General features: G+C 41.1%; 2 protein-coding genes across 2 annotated transcripts; both read left to right on the top strand.

The window, feature by feature from the left end:
• Positions 1-3695: 3695 nt before the first annotated feature.
• LOC127008023 (uncharacterized) lies at positions 3696-8515 on the top strand. Its single transcript, XM_050879555.1, has 3 exons — positions 3696-3765; positions 7549-7882; positions 8326-8515. The coding sequence occupies exons 1-2, from the start codon at positions 3712-3714 to the stop codon at positions 7879-7881; spliced, it is 387 nt and encodes a 128-aa protein (XP_050735512.1). The 5' UTR covers positions 3696-3711; the 3' UTR covers position 7882; positions 8326-8515.
• A 9547-nt stretch (positions 8516-18062) lies between these two features.
• On the top strand, positions 18063-22499 carry LOC127007925 (acanthoscurrin-2-like). Its single transcript, XM_050879434.1, has 3 exons — positions 18063-18080; positions 20216-20795; positions 22108-22499. The coding sequence occupies exons 1-2, from the start codon at positions 18078-18080 to the stop codon at positions 20792-20794; spliced, it is 582 nt and encodes a 193-aa protein (XP_050735391.1). The 5' UTR covers positions 18063-18077; the 3' UTR covers position 20795; positions 22108-22499.
• Position 22500: the final 1 nt, after the last annotated feature.

Genomic DNA, 22500 nt, shown 5'->3' with positions numbered 1-22500 from the left:
TGAGAGTTGGGTTAATTGGGTTTGGGTTAGGTTGAGGGTTCGGGTGAATTGGGTTTGGTCATGTTGAAGGTTGGGTTTAGTTGGGTTAGGTCAGGTTGAGGGTTGGGTTGAATTGGGCTTGGTCTAGTTGAGGGTTGGGTTTAGTTAGATTTGGTCAGGTTGAGAGTTGGGTTGAATTGGGTTTGATCAGGTTGAGGATTGGGTTGAATTAGGTTTGATCAGGTTGAGGATTGTGTTGAATTGGGCTAGATAAGGCTGAGGGTTGAGTAGAGTTGGGTTAGGTCAGGCTGTTTGATGGGTTGAATTGGGTTTGATCAGGTTGAGTTAAGAACATAAGGAGTCTGCAAGAGGTCTATATACAAGGCTGCTCCTGTAAACCTAACACCACCCAACCTCACTATCCTTGAACTTACTTAACCTCTTCTTGAATGTATCTATCGTATTGGCACTCACAACATGACAGCCAACCGTGTTCCACTCATCCACCACTCAGTTGGTATACCTATTCTCGTCCTTACCTTTCTTGAATCTGAATTTATTATGTTTTTTTTTCCCCGGTAATATACACTTAGACAAATATACCTAAAGGAACTTGTAAGCAAATAGAAGTGAAGGAATATTCTTAGCCTATGTAATACCAACACTAATAGTAATACCAATACTGATACTCATACTAATAACAATAACAATAATAATAGTAAGAGTATTATCAACAGAGGGTGACAATCAGCTGAAAGTATAATGCACAAAAAAATCTTGCCATGCTTGAACCGTGTAATTGCTTGAGAGAAGAAAGTGACGAGGGAGACAGCGAGAGGAACAGAGAGGAGATGAAGTCACGTAAGGATGAAAGTGGTTGGGTGGGCATGTACGTACGTGGGTAAGCGTTGTTGTTGTTGTTGTTGTTGTTGTTGTTGTTGTTGTTGTTGTTGTTGTTCTCATTGTTTATTTTTATTGTTTTGATGTGGTTGTCTTTGTTCATCTTCTCCTTCTTCTTATTATTATTTTTCTTCTTCTTCTTCTTCTTCTTCTTCTTCTTCTTCTCCCAGTTTTTTTACCTCTCGTATCTTTCGTATATTATTAGTTTTCCATTGATACCTGTATGTCCCGTTTTGATACCTATATTTATAGTTTTTATACCAATATTTCTAGTGAATGTTTTCCATTGATACCTGTATGTCCCGTTTTGATACCTATGTTTTTAGTTTTTGTACCAATATTTCTAGTGAATGTTTTCCATCGATACCTGTATGTCTTGTTTGATACCTATACTTTTAGTTTTTGCACCAATATTTCTAGTGAATGTATGTCTTATGTTTAATGTGTACAAAATATCCATTTTTATGGAAATAAAATGATTCTGATTCTTCTTCTTCTTTCTCTTCTCATTTTCTTCTTTTTCTTTTCCCATTTTTTTCTTGGTATTTGAAACCATAAACGAAATATAGTTTAGAAAATAATAATACTGATAACACACACACACACACACACACACACACACACACACACACACACACACACGCACGCACACTCACGTACACAGAGAGCCAGTGAAAATGCAACCGATGACGGAGAGAGTGAGAGTGAGAGAGAGAGAAAGACAGGCAAAAAAAAGAAGTAAGCAATAAGCTTTTTTCGGGGTTATGAAAGACGCAGTGAAAGTTGAAGGGGGAAAAGGTACGGGAAAAAGAATGAGCGTGAGGGGAAAAAAAAAGTACGCGACGATAACACCAACGACGACGGAGAGACTTTTGTGATTTCGAATGTATTTTGGGTTATTTTTTTTGTTACTTTCTTCTACTCTTTGACTTTTTTGTTTGATTGGCGATTTTGCGGAGTTTCTCTTTTATAGTTACTACTACTACTACTACTACTTCTACTACTACTACTACTACTACTACTACTACTACTAGGGAGAGAGAGAGAGTATTCTTCTCATTCTACTACTATTACTACTACTACTACTACTACTGCTACTACTACTACTACTACTACTTCTACTACTACTACTACTACTACTACTACTACTACTACTACTACTACTACTACTACTACTACTACTACTACTTCTAGGGATGATAATAATAAATAATGGAATAAAGAAAAGAAAAACTAATAACAAAAAAATATTAATAAGTAAAGAGATATTAATGAGAAGAAGACTAAGAATAAGACGAAGAATAAAGAAAAGAATAAGAAGAATAGAATGAGAAGACGACTCTCTCTCTCTCTCTCTCTCTCTCTCTCTCTCTCTCTCTCTCTCTCTCTCTCTCTCTCTCTCTCTCTCTCTCTCTCTCTCTCTCTCTCTCTCTCTCTCTCTCTCTCTCTCTCTCTCTCTCTCTCTCTCTCTCTCTCTCTCTCTCTCTCTCTCTCTCTCTCTCTCTCTCTCTCTCTCTCTCTCTCTCTCTCTCTCTCTCTCTCTCTCTCTCTCTCTCTCTCTCTCTCTCTCTCTCTCTCTCTCTCTCTCTCTCTCTCTCTCTCTCTCTCTCTCTCTCTCTCTCGCCCGGGGCCACAGCATGACAAAATTAAGGTTCAGTGAAGGTGCTAGTATTTGCGTGGGATAATGTGCGTTTTTTGGGGCCCAGTCATGTGTGTGTACGTTACGTCACACACACACATACACACACACACACACATTCACGCAAACTCACTCTCACCTATATGCTAAAGTGTCTCTCCTCCTCGTGTGTGTGTGTGTGTGTGTGTGTGTGTGTGTGTGTGTGTGTGTGTGTGTGTGTGTGTGTGTGTGTGTGTGTGTGTTTATCTTTTTTTCTCTCATAGTTAACTTCTATTTTGCATATTTTATTTTTGTATTGTTTTATTGTTTTATTGTCTTTCTTATTTTATTTATTTCCTGCTCTCTGGTTTACTTGAGTGACTTAGGAAGAAGAAAAGACATAGATAGATAGATAGACAGACAGATAGATAGAAAAAATGGAAGGAGGAAATATAGATAGATAGATAGACAGATAGAAAGACAGACAAAAGAGAAGAGAAATAGGAAAGTGATAACCAGGGGAAAAAATTGCAGTTATTGAGGAAAATCGCGGAAACGTGTGAGAATGTTTCCAAAGACAGACATAGGCAATACATTCTTCGCGTTCTTGCATATGCTCTCTCTCTCTCTCTCTCTCTCTCTCTCTCTCTCTCTCTCTCTCTCTCTCTCTCTCTCTCTCTCTCTCTCTCTCTCTCTCTCTCTCTCTCTCTCTCTCTCGTAAGACACATTTTTTCTTCTTACATAACCTTTGCATCATCTTCTTTCTTCCTTCCTGCCTTCTTCCTTTGTTTTTACTTCTTTTCTTTTTTTCTTTTTTGTTTCCTCGTTTTCTGATCACTTGCGTCAACTTAAATATATATCTCTCTCTATCTATGTATCTATCTGTCTATCTATCTATCTATTGACCTATATACCTCTCTTTATCTTCTTTATTTATTCTTATTTTGCCTTCCCTTCCGTTCTTTCCTCTCTCTTTTCCCGCTCTCGTATCTTTCCTCCCTCCGCCTCTTCTTCCCTCTCCTCTCCTTTCTCTCAATCCATCCATTACTTCATTCTCCAAAAAACGGGAGATCTCTCTTCGCTTTTTCTCCATTACCTTTTTTACAATTCTTTTTTGCCTGAAGTGAATGGCGGTGGGTTGTAGGCGTGTCTTGGACGTAGGCGTGGGCTTCTGCGTGTACGTGTCTCTATGTGTGTTTGTGGGTATATATGAGATGGTGACGAGGTGTGTGTACGTCCACTTCATTCCTGGAGTCACTCAAGTCATGGTGAGTCCTCAGGGGCACCTGCCTTACCTAAACACTCGGGACCTCAAGAGTTGATTCACAGTTTCTTGACAGTTTTCTTCTCTTCAACGGTTATATTTTAGTTCCCCCTTTGTGTCTGTTGGTTTAGACGCCTCTTTTTCATTCGTTGTTCTATTTCTTATGTGTTTTAGCCTTATATAAAAACACTGAGGACTATAAAAGAGCTGATTTGCCGTTTCTTGATAGTTTTCTTCTCTTCTTTTGGTTTTATTTAAGTTCCCGTTTAATATTATTGGTGAAGAAGTCGCGTTTTTTCTAATTTAATAGATAATTTTTAGGTTCATATAAATATTGAAGAGTAGGAGATTCTTTATATTTGATATACCGTTGTTAGACAGTTTCCCTTCTTTTCTTTTCGTTTTATTTTAGTTTTCTCTCTGTAGCTGTTGGTTTAGATTCCTCCTTTTCATTCATTGCTCTATTTATATATGTGTTTTAGTCTTGTATAAGAACACTGAAGAATATAAAGTCAATCCACCGTTTCTTGACAGTTTCTATTCTTTTTTCCTTTTAGTTAAGTTTCCCCTTGTTGCTGTTGGTTAAGAAGTCGCGTTTTCTCCGACCAGTTAAATGTTGCTGATGTACTTTAACTTTGCATAATATTAAGGACTGCAAGAGTTAAGTCACCGTTTCTTGGCAGTTTTCTTTCTTCCCTCTGGCTTTACATAAGTTCCCGCTTGCTATTACTGGTTAAGAAGTCCCGTTTTCTCTGACTGATATAATGGTAATGTGTGTTTTAGCTTTGCATAAACATTAGAGACTGAGAGAGTTGATTCAGTTTCTTGACAGCTTTCCTACTCTCCTTCTGGTTTTAGTTACGTTCCCGCTTGTCATTGGTTAAGAAGTTCCGTTTTCTCTGATTGAAGTAATGTCGTTTATTTTATTTTTTACCTTTACGTAAGAAAATTGAGGCTTGTAATGTTTAAAATTCATTGTTTGTTGAGTTATCTTCTTTCCTCTGGCTTTATTTGAGTATCCGCTTGTACTATTTGTTATGATGGCTCCCGTTTTCTTTGATGCTTTTGTTTAATATTGATTCTGGTATTTTTTTGTTCAATGATTAGTCTTTTATCGGTTTACAATACCGATTCAATGTTAATAGAGAAAAATGGCAGTTTATATGTTTAAACTCCCTTTTATTTATTACGTAGTTTCTGGTTCAATTTTCTGTTTTGGCATCTTTCATTTTCAGTTGATTTCGTGCAGGAATTAATTAAGAAAAAAATACGATTGTCATTGCTTCTCCAGATATCAAACTTTCCCTCTCTAAAAACTTTTTCATGATGAACAGAATCTTGCAAAACTAAAGAAGACAAAGTTTAGAAAGTAAAGTACTACAAAGAAGAGAGAGAAAAAAAAACACTAACATTCTGAATTGTCAATATTTATATACGATGCTCAGACTCACTTTCAATTACATCTTTCATCATGTTTTGTTATCTTGTGCGAGACGGAATTTTGAAAGTGAAACTGTAGCATTAACGATGTACTTTCCTTTTTTTCTTACCTACTACAAACTTTTTACCAGTGAGAAACTGTTGCAATTGAAACTGTCATTCTCTTCACGATTTTAAGTTTATTTTCATATCAGTCTTTTTCTTCATTTTTTTTTTTAACTTTGTTTACTCCATGCGAGACGAAATTTTGACAAGATAGAAACTGCACCAATCGAAACTGTCAGTCACGAAGTTTATTCTCAGACTGTCTTTTTTACCTTTTATTTCGTGCAGGATTCATTGAAAAGCAAGAGTGACAAATGTACCAGACTCATAATTCATTTACGATTACCAACTTCATATCCAGTGTAAGCCGTTTTTCCTATACGAGATAAGAAGAAAACTGTAGCAAACTTTTTATATTTACAATTTTAAACTATCCTCTGTGTAAGCCTTTTCTCCATTTCTTCTCAACTATATTTTCAGCTTTTTTTGTCTTTTTTCCATTTCTTTCGAGTATAATTTAATAAAGAAAAGGAAAGAAAACTGTAGCAAACTTATTATATTTTCGATTTTTTCAACCATTTTCCGTTTGTCTCTTTTTCGTTTTTTTCAACTATATTTTCATTTTTTTGTCTATTTTCCATTTCTTTCGCGCAGGATTTAATAAAGAAAAGGAAAGGAATATGTAGCAAACTTCTTATATTTACGATTTTTTAACTATCTTTCGTGTAAGCCTTTTTTTCCATTTCTTCTCAACTATTTTTTTTGTCTTTTTTCCATTTCTTTTCAACTATATTTTCATTTTTTTGTCCTTTTTTCCATTTCTTTCGGGCAGGATTTAATAAAGAAAAGGAAAGGAAACAGTAACAATCTGAAGCGTCATTGTTAAATAGAGTCAGGTGCCCCAAAAAGGGTTTCGTTCGGCTTTTGTTTAATTAAGGAGAAAAAAAAGGCGGGCAAATAGAAAGGTTTTGGGACCTATTCTGAACGATCATCATTGCCCCTTATTCCTTTTTGTTATTCTCTCTCTCTCTCTCTCTCTCTCTCTCTCTCTCTCTCTCTCTCTCTCTCTCTCTCTCTCTCTCTCTCTCTCTCTCTCTCTCTCTCTCTCTCTCTCTCTCTCTCTCTCTCTCTCTCTCTCTCTCTCTCTCTCTCTTCTCCTTTTACTTTCCTGTCTTTCCTTTTTTTTTGTTTAATTTTTCCCATCCTTAACCTGTTTCAATTGTTTGGTTAGTGTTATACCCCCCCCCCTTCTCTCTCTCTCTCTCTCTCTCTCTCTCTCTCTCTCTCTCTCTCTCTCTCTCTCTCTCTCTCTCTCTCTCTCTCTGTCTCTCTCTCTCTCTCTCTCTCTCTCTCTCTCTCTCTCTCTCTCTCTCTCTCTCTCTCTCTCTCTCTCTCTCTCTCTCTCTCTCTCTCTCTCTCTCTCTCTCTCTCTCTCTCTCTCTCTCTCTCTCTCTCTCTCTCTCTCTCTCTCTCTCTCTCTCTCTCTCTCTCTCTCTCTCTCTCTCTCTCTCTCTCGCCCTCTCTCTCTCTCTCTCTCTCCCTCCTTATCTGTCTCTCCATGGTCTCTCCCTCTCTCCATTTATACTCCTTGACCGCCTTCCCTAAACTCCCTTTCCTCCAGTCACCTCAAATTTCTTCCTCCTCCTTAATCCTCTCCCTTCTCCCTTCTCCCTTTATTTTCCTCCTTTTTGTATCCCCCCCTTTTTTTTACCTCCATTTTGATTAACCTTTTCAACCTTCCTTTTTTCTTCATTTATACTGCCATTCAACCTCGTCTTATTCCTCCTCCTCCTCCTCCTCCTCCTTATCTCCTTTTCACACCTTTTATTCACATCCACGCATCACGGTTTTCCAGTCTCCCTCCCCTTACCTCTCCCTTTCACTTTCCTTTTCGTATTCTTCGATTTTTTTCCCCCACAATTAGCGCCTATTAAATTATTGCTTTGTTGTGTTGTGTTACCTCTTTTTTTCTCCTTTTATTTCTCCTTCTCTCTCTCTCCTTCTCTTTTTATCCTTCATTTTCTCTTATTCTCTCATTCCCTTATTCCTTCGCATTCCCTCATATCTTCTCATTCCCTCCCATTCTGTTATTCCATCTCATTCCCTCTCACTCCCTCATTCCTTCTCATTCTCCTTCTCTTCCTCTTACTCACTCCCTCTCACTCCCTCACATTCTCTCACACACTCACTCACTCATTCCCTCACTCCGTCACTCCTACTCACTCCCTCTTAATCAACCTCTCACTCCCCCTCACTCACTCCCCCTCACTCACTCCGCCACACTCCCTCCCTCCCCTGACAGCGGTTCACAAGCATCCTCCTGCTGGTGGTGGTGTTGGCGGCGGCGGTGCTGGCGGAGGCTGACCCTGCACCGGGCGGCAAAGGCAAAGGGCGAGGAGGGGGAGGCGGCCGCTACCACTACGTCTATGTCCCCGTTCATGTCCCCGTTCACCACGTTAAGCATGTCCACCACGGCTACGGACACGGCGGTGGCTACGGGCATGGTGGCGGCGGAGGTTATGGCCATGGCGGTGGTGGCTACGGGCATGGCGGTGGTGGATATGGCCATGGTGGTGGTGGTTATGGACATGGTGGTGGCGGCCATGGTGGTGGTTATGGTGGCTATGGACACTGAGGTGAGTTTGTTTGTTTGTGTGTTTGTTTGTGTGTTTGTGTCTTTTTTTCTCTCGCTGTCTCTTGTTTCTCTTTCTCTTTTTTTTCTTCATTTTGCCTTTCTCCTTCCTTCTCCAATTTCATATTTATGCCTACTTTTCCTCCTTTCTCTCTCTCTCTCTCTCTCTCTCTCTCTCTCTCTCTCTCTCTCTCTCTCTCTCTCTCTCTCTCTCTCTCTCTCTCTCTCTCTCTCTCTCTCTCTCTCTCTCTCTCTCTCTCTCTCTCTCTCTCTTATTGTCTTTATTTTATTTATTATTATCATTATTATCATTATCACTTTATTGTCTTGTCTTTATTCTGTCTGTTTGAATTATACGTTTGTTTTGTTTATATATATTCTTCCCTCCTCCTCCTCCTCCTCCTCCTCCTTCTCCTTTCGCCTAATGGTTCCTCTTTTTTATTACAGTTGACAAGAGAGAGAAAAAACTGAGGTGATAAGAATTAACATCTCTACGAAGTGTGTGCGTGTGTGTGTGTGTGTGTGTGTGTGTGTGTGTGTACATTATGTTTCGAAGTCAAGAGAAAACGATAGAGAATAGAACGTAGAATAAATTGTTACATGATTCTTTTTGGTTATGTTTTCGACAATAAAGATTTCTATTATTGTAAAAAAAAATATGTGGTTTGAGTTATTTTCCCGGTTTCCCTTTTCTTCCTTTCTCTTAGATTTTCCTTCGTTTCTTTCCTGTTTTTACTTTTTTCCTTCTTTTTATAACGTGGAGGTTTTAGATTCTTATTGATTGTTTGTTTTTCTTTCATCATTTTTTTTATATAACTGAAGAAAGATGATGAAGGAAAATTAAAGGAGAAAGAGAATGAAGAAAAGATGATGGTGAAAGATGATGAAGATGATGAAGGAAAATTAAGGAGAAAGATAATGAAGGAAAATTAAGGAGAAAGATGATGAAGGAAAAGTAAGGAGAAAGATGATGAAGGAAAATTATGAAGAAAGATGATCTGGGAAAATTAAGGAGAAAGATGATGCAGAAAGATGATGCAGAAAGATGATGAAGGAAAATTAGGAGAAAGATGATGCAGAAAGCTGAAGAAAGATGATGCTGAAAGATGATGATGTTGTCTCCATTTAGTCTCTCTCATCATCATTATTTTTATACATAACTGAGTATTTTTTCCATTTTTTTCCTCACTTTCCTAACGTTCCTTTTCTTTTTTTATTATTTTTATATTGAAGGTGATCATGATGGAGGTGGAGGTAGTGATGGTGGTGGTGGTGGTAGTGATGGTGGTGGTGGTGGTGGTTAGGGTGGTTGAGATAGTGAGGGTGGTGGTGGAGGTGGAGGTGGTGGTGGTTAAGGAGGTGATGGTAACTAGTGGTGGTGGTGGTGGTGGTGGTGATGATGGTGGTGGTGGTGGTTAAAGAGGTGCTAGTCCCGGTGGTGAGTGGTGGTGATAGTAACAGTGGTGGTGGTGGTGGTGGTGATGATGGTGGTGGTGGTGCTAGTGGTGGTGGTGTTGGTGGTGATGATGGTGGTGGTGGTGGTTAGAGGTGATAGTCTCGGTGGTGAGTGGTGGTGATAGTAACAGTGGTGGTGGTGGTGGTGGTGGTGTTGGTGATGATGACGATGGTGTTGGCTCTGGTGTTGATTATGGTGATGATGCAGTTCGGTAACATTATTCCTTTCTTTGTTTTCTTTATTTCTTTCTTTCTTTTTCTTTCTCTCTTTCTCTAATTTCTTGGTGGTGGTGGTGGTGGTGGTTGAGGTGTTGTTATTGTTATTGTTGTTGTTGTTGTTGTTGTCCGTTTTGTCAATCTCCATTTTCTTCTTTTATTCTCCTCTTTTATTTTCTTCTTTTTCTTCTTCTTCTTCTTCCTCTTCCTCCTCTTCGTGTTTGCGTGTTAGTGAAGGGGGAAGAGAGAGAGAGAGAGAGAGAGAGAGAGAACATAAGAACATAAGAACATAAGAACGTAAGGAGTCTGCAAGAGGCCGGTTGGCCTATACAAGGCAGCTCCTGTACACTCAACCCCACCTTACCTCACCATCCATGGCTTTATCTAACCTCTTCTTGAATGTATCTATGGTATTGGCACCCACAACATGGCTCCCAAGCCTGTTCCATTCGCCCACCACTCTATTAGTGAACCAATTCTTGCCTATGTCTTTGTTGAATCTGAATTTGTCTAACTTAAAACCATTGCCACGCGTCCTACCTGGCTCTTTCACTCTCAAAATTTTATTGACATCCCCTTTATTAAATCCCTTCATCCATTTATAAACTTCGATCAAGTCTCCTCGCACCCTTCGCCTTTCTAGAGAGTGTAGATTTAACTGCTTTAGCCTGTCTTCATAAGGCAAGTTCCTCACCCCCTGAATCATCTTCGTCATCCTCCTCTGTACAGATTCTAACATCTTGATATCCATTCTATAATAGGGGGACCAGAACTGAACTGCATAATCGAGATGAGGTCGAACTAGTGCTAAGTAAAGTTTGAGGATGACTTCAGCGCTCCTATTGCTCACGCTCCTTGAGATGAAACCTAGTACTCTGTTTGCCCGATTTTAGCCTGAATGCATTGAGCCCCTAGGACGGAGGTCAGCGCTCACTAGGACTCCTAAGTCTCTCTCCCCAGACCTGCTTAGAGGAGTGTCATTTAAGGAGTAATTGTGTGAGGTTATTCCTACCTACACTCAAATGCTACACTTCCCGACATTGAATTCCATCTGCCACTTCCTCGCCCAATCATATAGTCTGTCAAGCTCATCCTGGAGAACGGTAGCGTCGCTGTCTGATTGGATTACTCTACCGATCTTGGTATCATCTGCGAACTTACTGACATCGCTACTGATTCCTGTGTCCAAGTCATTGATGTAAATAATAAAAAGCAGAGGACCCAGCACCGACCCCTGTGGGACTCCACTCGTAACACTGCCCCATTCAGATTTCCTACCATTGATTTGCACTCTCTGCTTCCTACCACTAAGCCACGCCCTGATCCAGCTCAAAACTTTCCCATCTACGCCGTGAGCCTGTAATTTTAGTAATAGCCGGTGATGAGGGACTTTGTCGAACGCTTTACTGAAATCTAGATATAATATGTCATAGTTTTCATCTCTGTCAACCGCCTCGATTACTTTAGTGTAGAAGGACAACAGGTTAGTAAGGCAAGACCTACCCTTTGTGAACCCATGTTGTGAGTCATGAATTAAATTATGCTTTTCTAGATGGTCCCGAATGCTCCTGGCTATAATCGACTCTAACATCTTATCCACAACTGATGTTAAGCTAATTGGGCGATAGTTTGAGGTGGCTGACTTGTCTCCCTTTTTGAAAATCGGCGTCACATTAGCTACTTTCCATTGATTGGGCACATACCCAGAATTTACCGACATTTTAAAGATATCGGCAAGAGGGCCACTAAGGACTTCCTTGCACTCTTTCAGAACCCTTGGGAATACTTCGTCTGGGCCCGGCGATTTGTTTTTCTTCAACCTACCAATCTCATCCTGGACTACTTGCCTAGTGATGATCACATCCCTCAACTTGTCGTTCTCGTCACCCTCATATATCTGAACTCTCTCCGGAATGGTTGTTAGATTTTCCTGCGTGAAAACTGAGAGGAAATAGTCATTCATCATTTGGCTCATATCTTCTCCATTCTCAACGAGCTCGCCCGTGTTTGTTTTCAACGGTCCAATTCTGTCCCTTGTTTTCGTCCTGTACAATTTGAAGAAGCCCTTGGGATCGCTCTTGGCCTCGTTGGCTACCCTAATCTCATAATTTCTTTTTGCAAGGCGGGTGTTCTTCTTCACCGACCTGGCTAGCTCAACATACCTACCCCTGAGGTGGATCTCTCCGTTCTTTATTTTCCTATAAATTCCTCTCTTCAAGCCTATTTCATGCTTGAGTCTGCGGGTCATCCATTTGGGGTCGTTATTTTCCTTCCTACGTGCTTGGTAAGGGATATGCTGTCTCTGACCCTCTGCAATTTCTCTAACTAAATTATTGTAGGTCATTTCTACATGGTTCCCCTGTCTTTCCGGTTCCAGCCCTGAGATCTGGCCCTCATCCAGCCCTAAGGTTTCCCAATTTACCTCCTCAAGGTGTCTTCTGAGCCCCTCATAATCAGCTCTTCTAAAGTCAGGCACCAACACCGGGTTGAGTTCATGGGTCACCAGTCTAATTTAAACCTAATTTCCTTGTGATCACTGCCACCTAATTCTCCCCAACATCTAGCTCGCTGATCATATACTCAGTGTTAGTTAAGACCAAGTCCAGAATGTTGTTACCCCTGGTGGGCTCTGTTACTGTCTGCTTGAGAAAATTATCTTGTATTACTTTCAGAAAATCCTCAGACTCTAGATCACCCACCACGCCTTCCCAATCTATATTCCTATAGTTAAAATCCCCCATTATGCAGACATTTTTGCTCCTGCTCGCACTGCCTACCTCTTGTAGTAATATATCAGTGTCCTGCCTTCTGATGTTGGGTGGCCTGTAAAGAACCCCTAGAATTAGTTTGTCCTTCCCTTTGTGGACGTCCACCCAAACTGATTCTGAGTCGCCATTTGTTTGAATAGAGTTGTTAGCGGAACATTTAAGTGTGTCTTTAACATAAAGTGCCACCCCCCCTCCCCTTCTTCCCTTTCTATCTTTGTGAAACATCTGGTAACCATCTATTTCATACTCAGACATGAAGTTTTTGTTGGCAGTATCTACCCATGTTTCCGTGATAGCTATAATGTCGAATTTCTCGACGAGAGAGAGAGAGAGAGAGAGAGAGAGAAGAAAACTCGTACTACTTTCCTCCCTTTCCCTCCACTTCCTCCCTTTCCCTTCACCCCCTTCTCCTTCCTCCTTCATTCTCTTCCTCTTCCTCCTCCTTCCCTTTCTCTCTCGATTTACTCCCTTTCCCTTTGCCTTTCCTCCATCTCATTGCCCTCCCTCTCTCTCCCTTTCTCTCCTCCTCCCTTACCTCCCTTTCTTCTGTTCCCCCTTCCCTTCTTTTCTCCCTTTACTGCACCTCAGTTTTTCTCCTCCTATTCCTTTTTTTTCACTCTTCATCTGTTTATTTTTTACTCCTTTTCCTTTCCCTCTTCGTTCAATGTCTTATTTTGATTCATTGCTTTTCCTTTTCTTCTTCTTTTCTGCTTCTTCTTTTTCGTTCCTTCTCGATTTTCCTTCTTTTTTCCTTTTCTTTCTCTCTTGTTTCTTTCCTTTAGATACTGTTTTATTTTATTCCCCTATTTTGCAGTCACATATTCCCTCCATATATTAACTCTCCTATTTAATATTCGCCTTATCTCACTTTACTTCCCTTTTCAATTCATTTCTTATTTTATTTCTCTATTTCTCGTTCTTTCTTCATTCCTCTCCTTCCCTTTCTCCTTGTTTCCACCGTTTCTTCCATTTTCTCTCTCTCTCTCTCTCTCTCTCTCTCTCTCTCTCTCTCTCTCTCTCTCTCTCTCTCTCTCTCTCTCTCTCTCTCTCTCTCTCTCTCTCTCTCTCTCTCTCTCTCACAACATAAAAGATCTTTCAAGGCAACTGTGTATTTATATCTTTTATTGTTGCTTCGTGAAGGTAGCCAGACAGAGGAGGAGGAGGAGGAGGAGATGAGGTAGACAAGTTTGGCTAAGTCGTGATTTTTTTGTTGCCGGGAAGGATTGGTTATGGCAAAAAGGAGGAGGAGGAGGAGGAGGAGGCGACGGAGAGGAATTGACGATTGATGGATAATCTGAGCAGGTCGTGGAGTTACATTATTGAAGAAAGAGGAGGAAGAGGAGGAGGAGGAGGAGGAGGAGGAGGAGGAGGAAAGGAAAGAAAAAAAGAAGAAACAAAGGAAAGAGGAGGACAAGGACGAGGAGGAGACAGCAGAAGAGACAGCATTCAAACAGAAGAAGAAGAAGAAGAAGAAAAAGAAGAAGAAGAAGAAAGACAATCACCCAAAAGTAGATAATAAACTAAAATACTACTAATAAAAGAAGGAAAAGGAAGAAAAAGGAAAAAGAAAAAATACCAATAACAGGCACAAGAGGATGATTTAGAGATAAGAACAAAAGATAATCAAATATCAAGGTGTCGAGAGCCAGCTATTGAAGGCTTGAAGAACTGACTGACTGACCAACCTATTGAGCTTCCCTTTACTCTATAGCCCATTGATTGGATGCTAGGAAAAGAAGATTAAGAAGAAGAAGAAGAAGGAGGAGGAGGAGGAGGAGTAGGAGGAGGGAATGAAAAAGAGGAAGAAAGGAGGAGAAGAAGAAAAGAACAACAACAATCAGAACAAGAACAAGAACAAGAAGAAAAGGAAGAAAAAGAAAATGGAAGGAAGGAAGAAAAGAAATATGGTACAGAAAGCGAAAGTGAGAGACAGAATGAGACCAAGTAGAAGATGGAGGAGAAAAAGAGAATAAAAAGGAAGGAGAAGTGAAAGGAGGGAGGAGAAGAATAAAGGAAGAGGAGAAAACTGATGAAAATAGAAGAAAACTAGGATGAGATAAGAAAAAAATATCCATTAGGCGATAAAACAGAAGGGACGAGGAGGAGGAGGAGGAGGAGGAGGAGGAGGAGGAGGAGGAGGAGGAGGAGGAGGATTGTCGTATGTCTTAATGGATTATGCGAGTTTGCGTCTTTTTGCTGTTACGGATCATTAGGAGGAGGAGGAGAAGGAGGAGGAGGAGGAGGAGGAGGAGGAGGAGGATAGCACTAGGCCTAAATAGGTCATGTGAATGTGCTTCTTTTTGCTGTTACGTATCAGGAGGAGGAGGAGGAAGAGGAGAACATTATGTCGTGCGGGTCCAATTTTTTTTTTTTTTTTTTTTTTATACTGGTGAAGGGAAGCCAGGATGAGAAGGAGGAGGAGGAGGAAAATGAGGAGGAGGAGGAGGAGGAGGAGGAGGAGAAATATAGACAGATCTAGGTGGTTCGTGCAATTTTTTTCTACGTGTGGCCAAAGTTGGAGGAAGAAGAAGAAGAAGAAGAAGGAAAAGGATGAGGAGGAGGAGGAGGAGGAGGAGGAGTAGTAGAAGAGGAGGAGGAGGAGGAGAAGGAAGATGAGATGAAATGAATGGGCGTGTCTGAGTAATGAGAAAACAGGTCAACTTTTTGTCTCATTCCTGTCAAGAGTAATTCAGAGGCGACCGAAGAAGAAGAAGAAGAAGAAGAATGAAAACAAGAAGAAGAAGAAGAAGAAGAAGAAGAAGAAGAAAACAAGAAGAAAAAGAAGAAGAAGAAGAAGAAAATGATAATGATGATGACGAATAAGAAGAAAAAAAAACACGAAAGAGAGAGAGAGAGAGAGATATAGTGTAAATATATTACAACAATAATGAATAATGTAAAACAGACTTAATAATATAAAAACTTTAAGAGGAGAAAGAAACAAAGAGGAAAGAAAAGGAGGAGGAGGAGGAGGAGGAGGAAGAAGGAGATAGGAACATGACTTATCTTCCTGTGAGCAAAGAGAAGGGGAAGAAGTGAGGCAAGGAAGATTATGTAGGAGGAGGAGGAGAAGGAGGAGGAGGAGAAGGAGCCGGTTATTGTGACACGCTCAAATCAGGTGTTGAAGAGCAAAAATTTTACCTGTAGGACGAGTTACCTGAGGAAGAAGAGGCGTAACAGGTGCACGCACACACACACGCACACACACGCACACGCACACACAAACAGGAAGGAAGGAAGGAAAGTAAGAAGAAAGAAGAAAAGTATAAAGAAAGGAATAGAGAAAAAAGGGAGTGATGTGATTTTTTTTATTTATTTGCTCTTATTTTCGTTCTTTCTTTATATATTTTCCTTTGAGAGAGAGAGAGAGAGAGAGAGAGAGAGAGCACGTACGCTTGTAAAATGAAAAGACAGAGAAAAACAACAACAGATTGAGGTAGAGAAAATAAATGAAGAATCAGACGGAGATTTTTGTGTTTTTTTCATAGATTTTTCACCGGGAGAAAGCACACACACACACACACACACACACACACACACACACACACACACACACACAGAAGTGAAACGGTGGTAAAAACAACAGTTGTATTTAGAGTCCAGTGATCGCTTTCTATTTCTTTGCATTATTTTCGTTTTAATACCGAGATGTTACGCAGATTTCAGTTTAAACTTCTAACACTCTTTTGGGATTTGGAAAGCAGAGGAAAAAATAGGTATGTGGGTGGAGGATATATACCTTTCGTTGGGTTAGAGTTTAATATATACTGTATGGGGGTGGTTATAGGAAGGGAAGCTGAAGGGGAGATGGGGTTAAATGCTATGGTTATGTTGTCCAAGTGCAGTGTATTGGTGATGTGGTCCTATATATAGAGGTGGGTGGTGGTTAACTTTAGAGTGGTGGGGTTCTTAATTATATGATGATGTGGCCGTTCATATCCGTGGTGTGGTCATAATCTTAGAGCTTTCGGCCTGGTCATATTTATAGAGGCGGGTGGTAGTTAACTTTGAAGTGGTGTAGTTCTTGATTATATGATGGTGTGGCCGTTCATTTCCTAGGTGTGGTCGTAATCTGAAAGCGGTGTGGTCATGCCTCGCAGTGTGGTCATAACTTTAGGGGTAACATTACTAAACTGGATTGCATTAATGGCGTGAGGCTTGCGAGTGCTAGGTTTTGAATTTGGGCTAAAATACTTCTTCTTTTGAGCTTTTTGGTGGATTGTGAAGCTGGAAAGTGTTTTTAAATTGGGGTGTTTAAGGGTTAGCTAAACTGTACTTAGTCATGGAAGCTGCAATGGTAACACTTTTAGGATGTGGTTGGGGTTGCTTGGAGGGAAACTGAGAATAGCGCTCGTGATGGCGTGCAAATAGGATGATAAACCGAAACGTGTGTGAAGGCATGTGGAGGAGGGCGAGAGTCTTGTCTTAGCTATGGGTACAGGGGAAGGGATTTAAGATGACGGGATGACGGTAGGTAGAAAATTGGGGTGAGAATATTGCTTGTCATGATGTGTGAATAGAATGATAGATTGAAACGTGTGTGAAGGTCTGTGGAAGAGGGCGAGTCTTGTCTTTAGCTACGGGTACAGGGGAAGGGATTTGAGATGACGGGATGACGGTAGGTAGAAAATTGAGGTGAAAATATTGCTTGTCATGATGTGTGAATAGAATGATAGATTAAGACGTGTGTGAAGGTGTGTGGAAGAGGGCGAGAGTCTTGTCTTTAGCTATGGGTGAGAAGGAAAGGATTGGGGATGACGGGCTTACGGTAGGCAGAAAATTGAGGTGAAATTTTTTTTTTTTTTTTTTTTTTTTTACAGCAAAGGAGAATATTGCTTGTGATGATGTGTGAATAGAATGATAGACCGAGATGGGCGTGAAGGTGTGAGCAAGAGGATTGACGTCGTATCGAATGCTATAGGTTAGGTGAAGAGGAAGGGATTGAGGATGACGGGCTTACAGTTGGTAGAAATATTGCATGTGATTGAAGCATTGTGGAGGGGTGAAGGGGTGAAGGGTCGAAAATGATGCCTATATTACGTGTGTGAGTGTGTGTTAGGGTAGGTTGAGGAGAGGTTACGTATTCCTGGGGTGATTGCATGAGCGGGGAGGAGGAGGAGGAGGAGGAGGAGGAGGAGGAGGAAAGATATTGTTTGTGAAGGGGTTTGAATGGGGTGAAGTGTGAATGGTACATGTACGTGTGTGTGTACGTGTGTGCGTGTGTAGGGGAGAGGTCATATATTTTGGGTGTGGTGGCGGGGAGAGAAGGGGAGAAGGGGAGGGTCGTTGGTTCATGTCACGAGACCGGAAGTATAAAGCAATGATTTTGGGGTGGGGAGAAATGGGGAGAGGAGGGGAGGGGGGGTGAGAGAAGGGGTGGGGAGAAAGGGGAGAGAAGGGGAGGGTTTAAGATGACTTCCTTGACCCCCTCCGGCTACTGCAAAAGGGGGGAGAGGAGGGGGGAGAGAGGGAGGGAGGAGGAGGCAGGTCAGGTGAATGTGTGTTGTGTCTACCAGAGGAGGGAGGGAGGGAGAAGGAAAGAGGGAGGGGGAGAGAAAGGGAGAGAGGGGTGCATGTGAGAGGGAGGTCGAAAGGGAGGGCAGTGGAGGTGAGAGGGAGGAAAGTAGTTGGAGGGGGGGAGAGAAGTGGAGGCGGCACACTAGAGAGGGAGAGAGAGAGAGAGAGGCATTTGTGTTCTGTATATATACCGTCGGGAATGTGAGTGGGTCGCTGTCTTGGGTTTTGAGAGCTGCTGCAGACATGGTGAGTGCGGCGGCGGCGACGAGGGGGCTGCCTGGCTCACTATCTCTAACTCACTTTTTCACTATCTTTATCTTTGACTCACTATCTTTAATTGAGACTCTCCATCTCTAGTTCATTATCTTTACCTCTATCTCCCTATCTACTTTTGGATCACTTTTTTTTATCAAACTCACTATCTTCATCTCTGGCTCACTATTTTTATTTTTTTTACTCACTATCTTCATCTCTGGCTCACTATTTTTATTTTTGACTCTCTATCTTTATCTCTGGCTCACTATTTTTATTTTTGACTCACTATCTTTATCTCTGGCTCACTATTTTTATTTTTTTGACTCACTATCTTCATCTCTGGCTCACTATTTTTATTTTTTTGACTCACTATCTTCATCTCTGGCTCACTATTTTTATTTTTTTGACACTATCTTTATCTCTGGCTCACTATTTTTATTTTTGACTCACTATCTTTATCTCTGGCTCACTATTTCTATCTCTGGCTCACTTTATGACTCACTATTTATCTTTCTGGGTCTCTATCTCTATCTCATTATCTCACTATCTTCATCTCTGGCTCACTTTCTGACTCACTATTTATCTTTCTGGGTCTCTATCTCTATCTCATTATCTCACTATCTTCATCTCTAGCTCACTTTCTGACTCACTATTTCTCTTTCTGGCACTCTATCTCTATCTCATTATCTCACTATCTTTATCTCTGGCTCACTATCTAACTCATTATCTCACTATCTCTTTCTCACTATTTCTAACTTCCTATTTTTAGTTCAATATCTTTTATTTTTTTTAACTATCTATCTCAGTCTCTCTGGCTCACTATCTCTAACACTATATTCATGCCATTATCTCTTGATTCACTATCTCCAACTCACTCTGATAATTCACTATTATTACATCACTAACGTGGCTCATTATCTCTTTACTCTCTCTCTCTCTCTCTCTCTCTCTCTCTCTCTCTCTCTCTCTCTCTCTCTCTCTCTCTCTCTCTCTCTCTCTCTCTCTCTCTCTCTCTCTCTCTCTCTCTCTCTCTCTCTCTCTCTTACGTGGGCGTGGCGGGTCAACCTTCCTGTTTTTGCTTGCTCTCTTTCACTTTCCCTCTCTCTTCCTGATTAGAACTTGTTGCTCTTGTTTTTTTCTTGCTTTTCTTATGCTTCCTGTTCTTCTTCCTCCTTCTCTTTCTCTTCCTCATTCTTCTTATCCTCCTGCTGGTTTTGTTACTGTATTTTTTTTTTAATTTGGCTTCATTTTCTTCGTCTTCTATTCTTTTTTTATTTTTTATTTTTTATTTTTTGTCTTCTCTTTCTTCTTCCCATACATTATATTGCAGTTTCGCAGCCTTCTCTTCTTCCTTTCTCTCTTCCTTTTTTTTTCCTCTTTCCTCTCTTTACATTTCTCGCTTTTAACCTTGTCCCTGTTCCTTCATTTCCACTTTCTCTTAATCACACTTTTCCTTTTCCTCAAGTTCTCCCTTCACCTTACCTGTGTTTTCCTACTTTTCCTCCGTTTTTTTTCCTTTTTCTCCCCACTTTCATTAATTTCTTTGCTCGCATCTTCTTTTCGTTAATTCATCACCTTTTACCTGTTCTTCATTTAATTTAATTTCCCTCTCACCTCTCAGCGCTCCTATTGTTTACGCTCCTTGAGATGAAACCAAGTACCCTGTTTGCACGATTTTTAGCCTGAATGCATTGAGCCCTAGGACGGAGGTCAGCGCTCACTTGGACTCCTAAGTCTCTCTCACACCCAGACCTGCTTAGAGGAGTGTCATTTAAAGAGTAATTGTGTGAGGGGTTATTCCTACCTACACTCAGAATACTACACTTCCCGACATTGAATTCCATCTGCCACTTACCCCCCCCCCCCCCCACCACCCCCCACCCCCAATCATAAAGTCTGCCAAGCTCATCCTGGAGAACGCTAGCGTCTCTGTCTGATTGGATTACTCTACCGATCTTGGTATCATCTGCGAACTTACAGACATCACTACTAATTCCTGTGTCCAAGTCATTGATATAAATCTCATACCTTCATTCTCTTCATTTATCATCGATCACCCATCCTTCATTATCCCCTCTAGCCGTCTCTCACCTCTTACCTCACCTTCTTTGTCTCTCCGTGAACAGCGTACGGCGGCGATTCTTCTGGTGGCGTTGGTGGCGGGGGTGGCTGCGGACCCCGGCTTCAAGGGCTTCGGCGGCTATGGGGGAGTGGGAGGACAGGGCAAAGGTAAGGGGGGCGGAGGTGGTGGGTTGAAATATGAGTACGTCTATGTCCCCGTCCACGTTCCCGTCCACCACCACACCACCGTCAAGTATGTAGGTGGAGGTGGATACGGCGGTGGTGGTGGCTACGGCGGCGGTGGTGGTGGCTATGGCGGCGGTGGTGGTGGCTATGGTGGTGGTGGTTTTGGCGGCGGTGGTTTTGGCGGCGGTGGACACGGTGGAGGTGGATACGGCGGTGGTGGATTCGGTGGAGGTGGTCATGGTGGTGGTGGTTATGGCGGTGGTGGATTCGGTGGTGGAGGCCATGGTGGTGGAATCATCGGTGGAGGAGGTGGTTATGGTGGTGGTGGTCATGGTGGTGGTGGATTTGGTGGTGGTGGATTTGGTGGAGGTGGATACGGTGGTGGTGGTGGATTTGGTGGTGGTGGTGGACACGGCAGCGACATCTTCATCGGTGGCGGCGGCGGCGGCTATCATTAAGGTGAGTGAGCTAGCTTTACTCTCTCTCTCTCTCTCTCTCTCTCTCTCTCTCTCTCTCTCTCTCTCTCTCTCTCTGTTATCTTGCTTTATTTGATCTCTTTCCTTAATTTCTTTTTGTCTCTCCTTGATTCCTTTTTTTTCCCTTCTTCTGCTCTATTTTTTCCATTTATATCCATCCTTTTTTTTTTTTTCTCTATTGCATTATTTTTATCTCATCTTTCTTGCTTTCCATCTCTATTTCTCTTCTTTATTGATTTTTTCTCTATTTTTAAGCTGTTTTCCTAAGTTTCCCGTCTCCGTTTTCTTCTTAAGTATTCCTTACATTTTCTTTCTCTTTTTGTATTCATTTTATAGAATTTTTTTCCTTTCTTATCTGTAATTTAGAATCATCTTTCTTGGAGAGGAAGAGGAGGAGGAGGAGGAGGAGGAGGAGGAGGAGGAGGAGGAGGAGAAAAGAGATAGTAAGACAACAGGTTGAGATGAGAGGGAAAGGAGGTTAAGTGAAGAGAGAGAGAGAGAGAGAGAGAGAGAGAGAGAGAATATTGCCTCTCTCTCTCTCTCTCTCTCTCTCTCTCTCTCTCTCTCTCTCTCTCTCTCTCTCTCTCTCTCTCTCTCTCTCTCGAATAGGATGTCGGGAAAACCCTTAGTATCAAGTCATCTATAGAAGGAGAGAGAGAAAAAAAAATTGCGGGTTTTTCCTCTCCGCTTTATAATCCTCAAGTTAAACATTATTTTTTTTCTCTTATGTATAATTTGTCACTTTCATCTTTTTATATATCTTTTTTTATCTTTTAATTGGGGACGGAGAAATTCAAGTGATTCAAATGGCTGTTTTTTTTTTTTTGTAAGTGTATTCTTTTTCCTTCACAGCTGTTTCTGCTTTTTTTTTACTTCTTTTTTCGTTGTTTTGTCTTCTTCGTTTTCTATTTTCTTGTTCTGCTTTTCGTTCTGGTTCTTTTTCGTTTTCTTGTTCATTGTCTTCTTTTTCTTGTTTTTCTTCTTCTTTGTCCTCTTTTTCTTCTTCCTTCTCCTCTTCGTTTCCTTGTTCATATCCTTTTTATTTTTCTTATCCTACTCCTCTGCATATTCTTCTAGTTATTGTTGTTATGTTATTATTACTATTGTTATTGTCACTATTATCATTATTTCCATCATTATTATTATTATCATCACATTCTTCCCCTTGTTAGCGTTATTACAGTTTTTGTTAAGTAGTTGTTTTTATTCTCTTTTCATGTAGCATTTCTTTCGTCGATTATATTATGAAATTTCTCTATACTAATCCGTCTCTTTTTCTCTTTTATTCTTTGCAGAGTGTGAGAGGAGGCAACGTTCTTCTCCCTCTTCTCTCCTCTTCTCTCCGTCTCGCCGTCTGTACCTTCACTCCCCTTCATTCACTCCCGTCCGTCCACTCCCGTCCAACCACTCCCCTCCGTCCACTCCCCACAGCCCACATTACCTGTCTCAACCACCCTCCACCCCCTCACCCACTCACCTCCCCCCTTTTCACCTGCTCAACCCCCCTCACCAGTACCTCATTACCCCCCTTCCCCCCTCGTCTCGGTTACCTGAAGCATATGTCTAATACGTGTTTTGTTCTCGTTTCGTCGCTTCCTGCCCGTTCTGACTCACGTGATTTTTTATTATTATTATTATCATTATTTTCAATGAAGTATTTTTAATAATAAACTTTACTGTAAATATAC

The sequence above is a fragment of the Eriocheir sinensis genome, chromosome 36 (assembly GCF_024679095.1).
Source record: "Eriocheir sinensis breed Jianghai 21 chromosome 36, ASM2467909v1, whole genome shotgun sequence".
Lineage (NCBI taxonomy): Eukaryota > Metazoa > Arthropoda > Malacostraca > Decapoda > Varunidae > Eriocheir > Eriocheir sinensis.
Note: the sequence above shows the minus strand (reverse complement) of the source record. Positions and strands in the feature narration are given on the sequence as shown.

What these genes read in the sequence shown, in the direction of transcription:
- LOC127008023 (XM_050879555.1), top strand. Translation starts at nt 3,712, where the DNA reads ATGGTGACGAGGTGTGTGTACGTCCACTTCATTCCTGGAGTCACTCAA. An exon ending in CTGGAGTCACTCAAGTCATG is followed by an intron (nt 3,766 to 7,548) that starts GTGAGTCCTCAG and finishes CTCCCCTGACAG; the next exon opens with CGGTTCACAAGCATCCTCCT.